Source organism: Acipenser ruthenus, chromosome 22 (assembly GCF_902713425.1).
Source record: "Acipenser ruthenus chromosome 22, fAciRut3.2 maternal haplotype, whole genome shotgun sequence".
Lineage (NCBI taxonomy): Eukaryota > Metazoa > Chordata > Actinopteri > Acipenseriformes > Acipenseridae > Acipenser > Acipenser ruthenus.
In genome coordinates, this window is record NC_081210.1 from 9,044,206 (window position 1) to 9,056,508 (window position 12,303).

Genomic DNA, 12,303 nt, shown 5'->3' on the forward strand with positions numbered 1-12,303 from the left:
GTTCTACCTGAAGTAGGTGTTCTCCTCTCTCAGCTGTTTCAGTTCTCTCTCCATGTCTGGAAGTCGTGACAGATCAGTCTTCATGTTCTTCACAATCATAGAGTCTTGCTCCTGTAAAGCTAGCTTCATCTCTAGTTCCTGTGGGCACAGCGAGGGGGAGAGACAGAGGCACAAACAAGTGCTGAGCATGTAATGAACCATTTGCTTTACCAGGGAGCTGCTTCTGCCAAAGGCAAAGGCTTTTTCATTCAAAATACTACTTTTACAGGCAACTTAATGATAATAAAGCATCTCTCCCTTTAAATAAAAAAAAGAACAGGTTTAGGTATCAAAGCAAGGCTTCATAATCCAGTCACACTGCAGTCAATGCAGATAATGGGCCCAGCTGGAAGTATGACAGTATGAGAAGGGTGTACCAGCTGCTGTAAGTGCAGTGTATGGGAGGGAGCTGCATTGGCACACACAGCTTTCACCATTAAATTTGCAGAACTGCAAGGACAATGACAAGATAATTCCCAACCTGTCATAAATGACTAGGTAATTATTATAAGAAAACTATAAACCACGATAACTACACAGTAAAAAGGATTCCTGCCAAAGAAGATTATAACCAATATTAACCACGGTCCTCAAGGACATGCACCATGGGATCTACAGTATGCACCCCACTCTGTTTCGAAGCTTCTTCCATTGAAAACCCATCAGGGGAATAACCCTTACCTTGATCTTCAGCTCATTTTCAGAATTCAGGGCCTGAGAGGCTTGTAGCATTTGTGTTTTCTGGGAGGCTTCCTGACATTTCCTTTTGGGGAAAGAAATGAAGAACGATGGGAGCTAGCTAGATATTTTAATATGAACAAGGCTGTTCAAATTAAAATTACACAACTGTTAAGCTTTTATCAGAAATGCATTTGACAGCCATGCAAGACAGTTTTAGGTTCCTGGTTCAGAAAAGACCAACATCACTGAACATCAACTCTAAGAAATTATTATTCTGCATGGTGGATAAGAGATAGAGTAGCACACAAATAGGTGAAGTACATTATATAGGACTGGGGAAGAAATATAACTCACATTACACAGTGTTTTTAACTACTCCATGTTATACTGTGAGGCTAGTTAGGCAACCCTAACTTCCTCCTCTATCGACTACCTAATTAAGATCAGGTGTCACTCAATCCCATCTCTGAAGGAATCTGTATTTCTGTTGCACAATCAATGCAAAAGCTTTCTGGGTCACCTTTTTCCATTTACATATGTAACACATACACCACCCAGAATAAGCCAATTAAAGACCTAATCCAAGATGCTCAGATGCTAAAAACAAAGCAAAAAAAAAAAAGAATTACATTTGTTTTTATTTTAATATTAAAACTGAAATTCATACTTTCGAAGCAATTCCATCTGTTCCACATACTCCTGTCTCTCGCTTCCCTGTGTTGTCAGCTTTATCTCCTGGCTTTTAAACTTGCGCTGGAGATCCAAAATCTCTGCTCTCAAAGCAGTGATTGTCTTGAAGAAAAAAAAAATGACAAGTTACAGGCTATGGAGGAGAAGATGAAGTAGATATGTGATTTGGAGGACGAGTCAGGTCAACTGAAATCCACAGCAGCAGGTGGGATTAAATGGTTTCTCTTTAATCTTTCTTCACTATTTTAACAAAAATCAAGGAATAAAAAATGGTTTATCTTTTGGCATAGTACAGTAATAGATCAAAGTTGCCTGTGTATCATATTCAAATAAAACCTTGCAAGTGCACTTCAATAGAAATGTATTATATGAATTAATTTGAACTGACTGCCGTTTGACATTTCTACAGTCTACAAATAAATTCCTAAATACTGAAATAATCTGAAATTGTTTTAATTGTGCTTTCTATTATAACTGAGGGAATTTTACTTATGTTTCCAAGTTCTAAAGCATAAATAAGTTAGATGATTATTATTCATTTATTTGGCAGATGCCTTTCACATACAGATGAGGCTTTCCTTCAAATCAGTCTTTTTAATGAGGAGTTCGATGCTTCTAGCCAGAAATCCTATAATCAGCTCATTTGGCTTCTTGCAAATGTTGCTTCAGAGCCGAGTGTTTTCGATCAAAACAGCAGGCTATAACCATACCCTGATTCTCTCAGTGTGGGCTTTGGCTGCCTTTTCTATTAACATTTATCATAAGTTCTACAACTTATGATGTTGCATTGTCTGTACCAGACTACACAACATACTGCAGTAGGACTGGCTTCTCCTGCTTTATTGCACTCCATTTCAGAGCATTAGCAAGCAAGGTAGTCTTTCACGCCGTCTACCTCGTTGGCCTCTGCAAGTTTGGATTCCTTTTCTAGCAGTTTCTTGCTTGTCCCCTCCATGCTCTTCCTGAGGGACCTGTTGATCTCAGTTTGCTCCTTCAGTTTCCCTTCCATTTCTGCCTCCCTTTCCTCCAGTTTCTTTATGCGTGAGAGCAGCTCCTGGTTACGGTCCACCTGCCGCTGCAAATTGAGAAGGCAGAATCCGTATTTAGACGCGTTTTGTGTGTTGAAAGACATTTTCACTTTGTGTGCCCCCGTGTGACAAGGGAACTTCACGAAGAAAATTACAAATGGGCAAAAATGCAAAAAGGTAAACTGTACAGTACGTGAATTTGTATAGACATGGAGAAATTATAGAGAATTAATCATTTTTATAATACAGCATTCAATTTAGATTTTTTCCTGTGGCTGTAACTGAAACTCGTACCTCGAAGTCCATTGCGCTGGTATTTGCTGCCCTTTCAAACTCAATGCGTGCCCGTTTGTGACTGAACTCCATCTGTTTTTTCTCCTGGTCTACTTGCAGGAGTTGCGATTTAGAGTGGATTTTTTCAGCCTGCTCCTCCAGCTAAAGAAAGCAAATCAGTACACTGCAGTCAAAGAAACTATTGTACTGCAAAAAGACATACAACAGGCAAGCATACTTTATAAAAGATGGATTTTATGTAGGTCAGGCCAGTTATGCAACCTGAAGAGTAGCATTTATACAGCAGGTTTCACAGACGATGATTAGCACTCATTTGCCTAAGGCGACATTATGTGATCTACCATTACAGTGTTAACCGGTGTCTGTGAATCCAATCAGAAGCGTAATCGTGTGTCTTCGATTGCCTTTACAGTTCTCTCATTAAAGTCGCATAGGAAAACCATGAGATGGGTTTCTGCACTAACGCACCTGCATTCTCTGCTGGAACTGCATCTGAAGAGCACGTTTAGCTGTACTGGGCTCAGACAGGCTCTGTTGGGTGTCCATCCGCTGAGACAAAAAGTTATTGAAAGACTTCAACGTGGAGAAGACAGTGGTGTTATCTTCCAGATTATCCATGCTTGTGGTGTGCTCGGCTCTACTTTAGAGATGGCCTAGAGAGGAGGGGGTAATGCATACAATCTGTTTCAGCGAATGTTTAACAAAGCTAAAAATATAAATAATAAATTACTTAAAAGAACACGTGATTGGAGTCTTGATACACTGGTTTATGTGGAGACTGTTTTGCTGGACCACAGAATAACAAGTTAACCGTTCTGTTTACTTTCTACCTTTTGAACTGATAGGGAAACTATTGTAACGTTTTCTTGTGATTCCAAGGAAATATTTAACATCCTCCACACACATTCTGTTTTTGTTTTCCATAAATAAATAAATAAATACAATAAATAAACGTGCTCTAGACTCGGTTATACCATAACGGTTCTCTATTTAATATTAGGATATAGCGAGATCTGACTTTTAAGTAAAGGCCTGCATGGTCTTTGGGGGGAAAAAAAATACAATTGGTAACTTTGGCAATCCGACATGATCTGTCTGTACACCGACTCTCGCTAGCGTCAAAGTTATTTTTTCGTGTTAATAATAATAACTCAGAAACTGTGTCAGAAAGCATTATGCCTTGTTAAAAATCTAGCCGTGCTACTGTAGCGTCAGTACCTCACCTGCCTAAATTTGTAAAAAAATATTTTAAACTTTAATTATGATATACTAATAATGTAATATGTAACACTTAATTGCAGTTTGCACTCAGTCTCTGTCTGTGTTAGTGCACTTACATTCTTCAGATGCAATGGTAGACTTTTATAAATACTATTACAAATTAGGAAAATCCCTTTTAATTTACCTTCAAACGCCTTGCTTGTTCTCTGTTTAGCTCTCCCTCCGCTGGAACAAAATATAAATCTCGCAGAAATAAACTTTCGCGAGATTGAGCACTTCCTTTACCGTATTTCATATAATAGAAAGGCAGTTACGGTAACAAAATGCTCTACCACACTTCTCACAGTACGCGCACCTTCGTGTAGCTGTATTATGGTTATATAGGTGCCAGAGACGGGTGCCCGCCCACTTTTTTAATACCTCATCGTTCATCCAAAACAGTGACACAGATACGTCAAATAAATCCACAAATTAAATAACCGGGATTGTGTTGATAGACAATAATCCTAACGTGTTGCTAGCTGTGCCGCCAGCTTCGACAGAGGTACATTGAAGCTTTTAACAAATCGTTAGGCTTGGTCCTAACACGTTATTTGCAAAAATAGCATACATGCAAACAGGCCCTATATGGTCGGGACAGTCCCGATTTCCAAGAAAATGCCCCCCGTCCCCATGCATAGGAAGAAAGTCCCAATATTTACCCATTGAAAAATATTTATTCTGCACAGTAGAGTTAGTGAAAACCACACGCTGTGCTGTTCGTGTGGCTGTCACATGTGCTGATCACTAACTTATACAAAGGTAAGAACGCTTCATTATGTCTATTTTTACTGACATGATGGTCGTGTGGTGTTGAGTTGGAAAGATACGTCTATTATATAATGAGTGTTTTTTGCGTATGACCGCTCCGTATGACGCGTATGACATAAAGAAAAACGCCAAATAAATAACATACAATGAATATCATGGAAATATGGGAGCCATCGTTATGCATATTGCATTAATATTGAACATTAGGAATTTCTCATTGCACTTACTAAAGCAGGTGTCAATTGATGTCAATTGCTTAGATGGTGACTTTCTAACTAAATATAATTAAGTCTTTTTACTACTTTTCCCCCCATATTGTACAGCCTGTATCAGAAAGCGGACATTGAATACAGTCTGGTAAGCTTTTGTGCCCTAATGGTGCTGTAGTTTAAACTGTGGGGGTTATCAACACAACTTCCCTCTCCCTGAAGCCTGCTTGCTACAGGCAAACTTTGCAAACAGAACTAAAATCAAGTCCATTACTGACATGCTAGAACATCACCCCTATGACACGAGGTGCCAATTGACCAATCCTCTTCCCCACCTTGCACGCTTTCCCCCCAGGTATATCGGTGAACTGGTTAAGTTACTACTGGATCACTATAGTATATAAAAAATAATTTAAAAAAAGATTTTATAATTCCAGATTCTTCAATTGAAAATGAAACTAGGTTTTAAGTTAGGTTTAAAAGACGTAAATAATTTAAACAAATCACCTTCACGCAAAATTATATATGCTAACCTTCCTTAATTAGATTGGGAGTTCCTTCCCTGTTATGTGGTGAGGTCGAGTAAAAGTTCAAACCTCACAAGGCGGTTTACCGGTTGTGTAAATTAAATTCTATCCTCTGTTTTGAAATAGCTATATTAGAGAATCTGACTATAATACATAATACAGTATGCATCTTAATTATGGAAGAAAAAAACACAGCTGCCAATGCAGACTTTGAAAGAGTATTTTCCACATCAGAAGAACATTAAATATGTATCTTATCTATAATACTATTAAATAGAATGGGTAATATCCATCTGTGTCCTGTTGCTCTGTAGTGGAAACATAATACTTGCTGGAAAGGCACCAAATTTCTTTATTTTACATATTTCAGATTTGATCATGGTTTCATATTCCATGGAAGAACACACCTCATTTGTACAGTGCTCTTTCAGACAAGCTTCACTTTAGTGCATCTAACATCTAAAAGTAACTTTTGACATAAGAAATCAAAACTGCTAATCATTTCTTCCTGTAATTCTTTGCAAGTAAAAACATTTCGGTAGACTCCTTCCTACTGGCCCTTGGTTTAATGGTCCTTATGTCCTGAAAGGACTGAGCAAGCTTGTTTTTGAGCAGGCTGGTTTGTTCTCCATACCAGCATTTACATAGAAATGTGCCCCCCGGGCTGCAGAACTTTTCCGGCCAGCTCCAGCACTGAGAGACACATGCTGATCAGCCTCTCGTGATCCATCTCTTTAAAGCTACTGGCATTGGGTGCCATATCACTGAGGATGACATCCGCCCTGTGTGCAGGGAGAAGCTCCTGGAGTCTGGTTGGGGTTGCTGGGTCTGTCACATCCGAATTAGCCAGAAAATGCGCTCCAACCAGCGGGGCTATCCGAAGAAGGTCGACACCTATTACAAAACCAGTGGGGACTTCAGGATCTATAATGGTAATAGAACTTGGAAAGTTATATAATATACATGTACAAAGCATCATAATACAGCAAGCTGAAAAACAGTGAAATAAACTTTTCAGTGTAGATGAAGTATTTGGGGGAATGTAAGTACACTAAGTGTTTTACAGTGTTTCAAAATTCACAAAATAATGTGAAAATTGTTTACAACGACGTCATACTTAATTTACCATTACACACAATACACATGAATCGATAGTTGTTAAATATGACCAAACCCCAAAAGGTACATCGTGCAAAAAAATACTATCTCGTGCGCACAAGTTAACTTAATACCCTGCTGACTGCAGCCGAACGGTGTTCTCGGTGGATAGGTTAGGAGACATTCACCGTATTTTCTCATAGCATAACGATTCTGCAAACATGGCGTTTTTAGACTGCTATTTTAACGTAAATACATTATGTCATCCAATTGTATTCTCTTACTGTCTGGACAATTTCACCGGTTACAAAAGCAAAAGTGAAAGGAGTAATTTGAGCCATATTTCAGGATTTGCCACTTAATTATCTCATGAAGAAAAATACGCACATATATGCCCTTTTACATTGTACAGTATGATACGTCATACAACAGCTCAATACTGAAGACTACGTTAACTCGCAAGAGAAAGCTATTTTACTCTACGAAAGTCTTCATTAAGGCGTAAATTGACTCATGGCTCAGTGATTTGGGAGTTATTGAACCGACATATTGATGATCGAGCCCTATCCTGCTTTTGTTCTCAGAAAGTGGGTGCAACCGCAACGCAAAATTTCGTTCATCTACAAAAATGACAATATTGCAAAGACTCAGAAATTACAAAAGAATACTTAATACATGTAAGAGATTGTGGTAACCTCATTTGATTTTTTCTTCTTTTGTAACGATCGATACCTGCCCTAGTCCAGTCAAGCGCCCCTAAGTAAATACTGTAGTTGTTTTTATTTCATGTTTAGGCAAGAAAAGCTTATTTCCCCTGACGCTACTGTGACAGGTACAATCAAAAGCAGACGCAAGTCAATTAATACTGAAGTTCCAGCACATTTCCCATGATGTAGTCGAGCATCCAAAGAGTCGCGCACCATACATCGCGCATTTATTTTAATTTGTTTCCAGGTTCATTCAAACACGCAGCGCGACGAGTGTGTGACACCACATATCCCCGGCTCAAGTTTGCAGCACTGAAGGCACGTGCAACCAAACTTATTACTGTGTCGAAATTAGTTCATTTTGAAACGTCTAACCGTTTTTAGATTAAAACGTGGGTGATTACGCGACACATACGGACATGAACTTGTGCACGACTTTAAACCCTAACACGTTTTTTTTTTCTGTTCATGCCTTGTGGCGTTAAAAAGAACGGTAAAAAAAACGGCTAATAAGTCATTCATTCTGCTGCAGACTTGAGGTGAACAATAAGTGTTTTAATAGTAACTGAGCCACGACAACAGGGACCCCTTGCTGCAGTGCCCAGGTTGTCTGCGCGTGTCTCTAAACCCGCTACTGTGCGCACGGTATAGTATTTTTCTTTTACTGTTTCCCTTTAGGGGTTCCGTAAAATATAACAGTGTTATTATTTTTTTAAAGAAAGAAATGTACGTTCATGGTGTCGTGTTCCCCAGCCGAACAGGTTTAAATGAAACACATTTCTGTAGCTGAGGGTCCCGACCACGTGATGGATACAGAGCGCGCTGAATTCAGTAGAGGGAGGGACTTCGGTCATTCCGCGGGATTCACATTGGTTAACAAATACAGTACTGTGTCAGCAAGCAAAACGCTTTTCGTGATTACAAATAATATTTGTGCCAGGTAGGTACCCTCATTTTTTTTTTTTTTTTTTTACAATGTAATATGTTTATTGAAGATTACAGTTAAGGGTATCTGAGAGATGATGGCACGGAGTCAGCGTGCACAACACATTACATACAATACAAAGCAGACATGTCGAGTCTTACTCGACTTTAGTGAGACTCACTATTTTTTAGGAACTTTGTTTTTGAACTTTTTTTTTTTTTTAACCTACTTAATCTAGGAGTAGACTTGCACCCGAGAAGTTAGCATTTTTGATACATGTACGATTCATATTCAGAATTTGATCTGTGTATTGAGGCAGGTGCTTTGTAGGGAGTTAAGAATAATGGAGTCCTCATTGACAGATACTGGTTCAACATTGATCTAATTCTGTTAGTGGGTGGGCTGGACAATGTATGTATTTCGTGATTACTGTCTGTATACTGTGTTTTGCCTTAAGACGTATAACCAGTGTATGGGGGGGATAACTGTATTGGGATTATTCCAGCGCTGCACCACTTATCTTCAGAAGCAAGCCATGAGATTTTAATGTCCACAGAATTGAATTAAATCAAGTATCTTCAAATGGGTGATTCCGTGTTCTGTTTCTCCCATATGAAGCTATTATGATTTTTACCAAAAGCTTGTTCCATTAAAATCATGTGCCAATTTTACATTTCAACTCTGCTAGTCCCACCTCTATAGTATATATAGTAACAGGGATGGAAATAAGACTCCCATTGCATGGCGGTTTGATCCATTCCTGGTTCTACTACAGTACGAGTTTAAATAGACCCACCTGGGCTTGTTACATATACACTGTGGCCGATCAAGCTTGTAGTAAAACCTGGAGTGGGTGAAACTGCAATGCAATAAGGAGTCTTATTTCCATCCCTGCAATAAAGTTGAAATATGACATTGTCAATGTGATCTTTCAACTCTGCTAACCCCACTTACTGTAATATATAGTGTTGAAAGTTTACATTGTCGAGTGTTTAGAATGGAATGAGGAAGGCTGTTCAGTCCTGGACTTTATAATTTTGGAGATAAGCTGAGTCGGCTAAAGGCACGTTTAGAGGGAATATGGTAATAACTTAATATTGGAGCAATTTGTACTGTACAATGAAAAAATAAATGAACCTGTCAATGTTTTTTTTTTGTTTGTTTTTAAGAGAAACTATGCTGACGTCGAAGCTGCTGACCCTGGTTCTGGTGGTGCAGCCTGGGCGGGTGCTTCTGGGGATGAAGAAGAGAGGCTTTGGGGTCGGTCGATGGAACGGGTTCGGGGGTAAAGTGCAACCAGGAGAAACCATCGAGGAGGCAGCAAGGAGGTGAGTTCATTCAGAGACGCAGGGAACAGGAGGTGGAGAATGGAACGGTACAAACTGCCTGAAACCTGGAGCAGGGGGCCTGACTGCTGTGAAATATGTGAAGATCGGGCACTGGGAACTTGACCAGGTGAACACAGGGTCCCTGGCTTATTTGATTTATTCTCAGGTAAAGGTGTATATACCTTTTTGTTAAGAGTGCTGTACAGTTTCATGAAATCATTAAAGTTTCAGTTAGTTCCAGACTTTCAAAGTCGTTCTGGATGTTGCGATGCAATAGTGTTATGTACACAATAGATCTGTGGATTAGTCAACGAATGTGCTATACATTGATAAGCAATTTTAAATGTTTAGTTTTCTTCAGATAAAGGTTCACAATGAGCAACTTGCAGGGTAATTGCCTGTTCCATAGTAAATGTATGAATCTGACTATTTACCGATTGTGAGAAATTTAGTCTAAATCAAACTTCCTGCTGGATGCACATACTGTTGTTGTTTAACTATGAAACTCTTCAGTTTTTGTCTTTATTTGATTTGATTATGTACACTAAATATTTGGTGTGTTTTGACAGTTGGCAGAATAATGCTTTCTCAGCACATCACTTTAGGTCTATACAACTTAAAATATAATTTTAACTGGCAGGGTTCAATCTTTCCTGCCAGACACTAAAATTGCTTTGCACTGCTCTGAAAATCACCCTCAGAGTGGACTGGTAATTCTACAAAGTCTGGTCAGGATACCTGAAATACATCATGAGCTTGGATCTGTAAAAATGTCCACTGTGAAATAAGGTCCTACTAAAATGTGAATGAATGCAGACTCCAACATGCAGGACATGTATTTATTTACTCATGTCCTATACAAAAACACAATTTTAAATGAAGTTGAAAAGCATAAGTGCATAAATTGGCCCAGATTTCTCCAGTGTGCAATTTTCAGTTTACTTGTCATAAAAAAAACACCTGTTATTTAACCAAATAAAAACTGCTCTTAATATTCATTTTATGACTCATTTTTGCAACTACTGTAACTTGCTACCTCAATAACATTTAAAACCTTTTCTTTCATCATTGCATTGGTACAAATCCAAGCACAGTAAATTGTTCCCATTCATTTTTAGGGTAAGATAAAAAAAAAACTATTTCATAGTCCCATCCTCTGAAGTGTCTTTGCTGATGTGGGGATTTAAATAGAAATATATACAAGTAAAGATTTATGAGCTTCATTTACTGTAATTGTGTAAATGTGTTTGGACCCTTAACAGCAATGATAGACTAACCTGGTCTTTGTTGTTAAAAGGCAAGTTTGTTATCAACCACGTTTATCCAAACACCAGTAATTGGCTATTAGAGTTGCTGCAGTCTGGACTAAGGTATTGATGCATTCCACTTGAGACCTGCACCAGATTTCACTTCTGGTATCTCTGCACTGACAAAACTGACAAACACATTTTACTCCCCAATGCCTCCATTACATGATGCTTAAAATTCTGTGTTCTTGTGTCAGGGAGCTGCTGGAGGAGAGCAGCCTAACAGTTGACACACTGGAGAAGATTGGACAGATTAAATTTGAGTTTGCGGGAGAAACCGAGGTGCTTGACGTTCACATTTTTAGAGCTGACAGTTTCCATGGACAGCCAGCGGAATCAGATGGTAATAGTTCATTAAGTGGTAGATTGTTTCTCAATAGCCAGTGTTCTGCAAAGCATGACATTATTATTTATTATAGGTCATAAAATGAAATGCCTTTTTGTCAAGTCTTCTTCTCTGGCAAAAACTTCCATCAGTATCATAAAAAGTACAAAAGTATATCATTTTTAATTTCCATTTTAAAGTGTAAGCTGCATTGAAAAAAAAGATTACTAATCTTTCATATTTTAATTCACAATATGGAACATGAATTAACAGGTGAAGTTATTTTACTGTATCATGAATCTCAGGTCATATCAGTGGAATATCAACTGTACTCTGTATTATCAACAAACTTGGTGTCCTATAAGAATTTTTTTTCACAATGTAATATTATTTATACAGATGTTTAGGTCTACATGTATCTATTTAGACCTCTTTGTATTCGGGTAGGAAAAAGAAAAAAAAAAATCATTAAAAAAAATCAGTTAAAAACATTTCCAGGAGGTTTCTTTGTGAGATGGTTTAATATCACTATCACATGTTCTTGTTCCTCTGTCCTGTAGAGATGCTGCCACAGTGGTTTGATTGTGATAAAATCCCCTTCCATCAGATGTGGCCGGATGATGCTGACTGGTTTCCTTTGATGCTGCAGAAGAAGAAATTCTTGGGCTATTATAAGTTCCAGGGCCATGACATCATCCTTGAGAAAAAACTTGAGGAAGTTAATAAACTTTAAAGAAACACAGGATAGAGTGCAGAATTTAAAGGTTGCATTCAGTGTTGGGCAGCATCCATTTGGGATGGCTATCACCCTCGGTTTGAACCAGCATCTGAAAGATGTAAGACATTTCAGGCTAAGCCATTGCAGATAGTATCGTTAGTTTTTGCTGCATCTTTTTTTGTTTTTTGTTTTGTTGCATACAGTAGGGAATTGAGGAAACATCCTCGACATCTGTTAGCTGTGATGCTAGTTATGACTCCAGATTTAAAACACCTGGTCAACATTTCACCTGTCACAAACAATGTGTCTTGACAGCAGAACGAAAGAAACCTGCGAGCCTTGAACTGGTTGAATGGGATGATCTCTATTACAAGTACACTGCAGAGGACACCTGTA

General features: G+C 38.5%; 2 protein-coding genes across 5 annotated transcripts in view; one reads left to right on the plus strand and one right to left on the minus strand.

Moving 5' to 3' along the window:
• Positions 1-4,304, minus strand: part of mad1l1 (mitotic arrest deficient 1 like 1) — a 246,651-nt gene extending 242,347 nt beyond the window's left edge. For 2 of the 4 annotated variants that reach the window (XM_058995957.1, XM_058995958.1), the window contains exons 1-7: positions 4,138-4,302; positions 3,201-3,385; positions 2,733-2,873; positions 2,306-2,485; positions 1,388-1,512; positions 721-802; positions 8-138 (exon numbers count right to left, since the gene is read on the minus strand). In XM_058995957.1, coding sequence (XP_058851940.1) covers positions 8-138; positions 721-802; positions 1,388-1,512; positions 2,306-2,485; positions 2,733-2,873; positions 3,201-3,350 — 809 coding nt within the window. In that variant the 5' untranslated portion in view covers positions 3,351-3,385; positions 4,138-4,302. Of the gene's footprint in view, positions 1-7; positions 139-720; positions 803-1,387; positions 1,513-2,305; positions 2,486-2,732; positions 2,874-3,200; positions 3,386-4,137 lie in introns of all 4 variants that reach the window. The other 2 variants (XM_058995955.1, XM_058995956.1) reach the window with 2 other exon arrangements.
• A 3,769-nt stretch (positions 4,305-8,073) lies between these two features.
• nudt1 (nudix (nucleoside diphosphate linked moiety X)-type motif 1) lies at positions 8,074-12,180 on the plus strand. The gene is made up of 4 exons (XM_034052149.3): positions 8,074-8,244; positions 9,399-9,557; positions 11,062-11,207; positions 11,750-12,180. The coding sequence occupies exons 1-4, from the start codon at positions 8,111-8,113 to the stop codon at positions 11,920-11,922; spliced, it is 612 nt and encodes a 203-aa protein (XP_033908040.2). The 5' UTR covers positions 8,074-8,110; the 3' UTR covers positions 11,923-12,180.
• Positions 12,181-12,303: the final 123 nt, after the last annotated feature.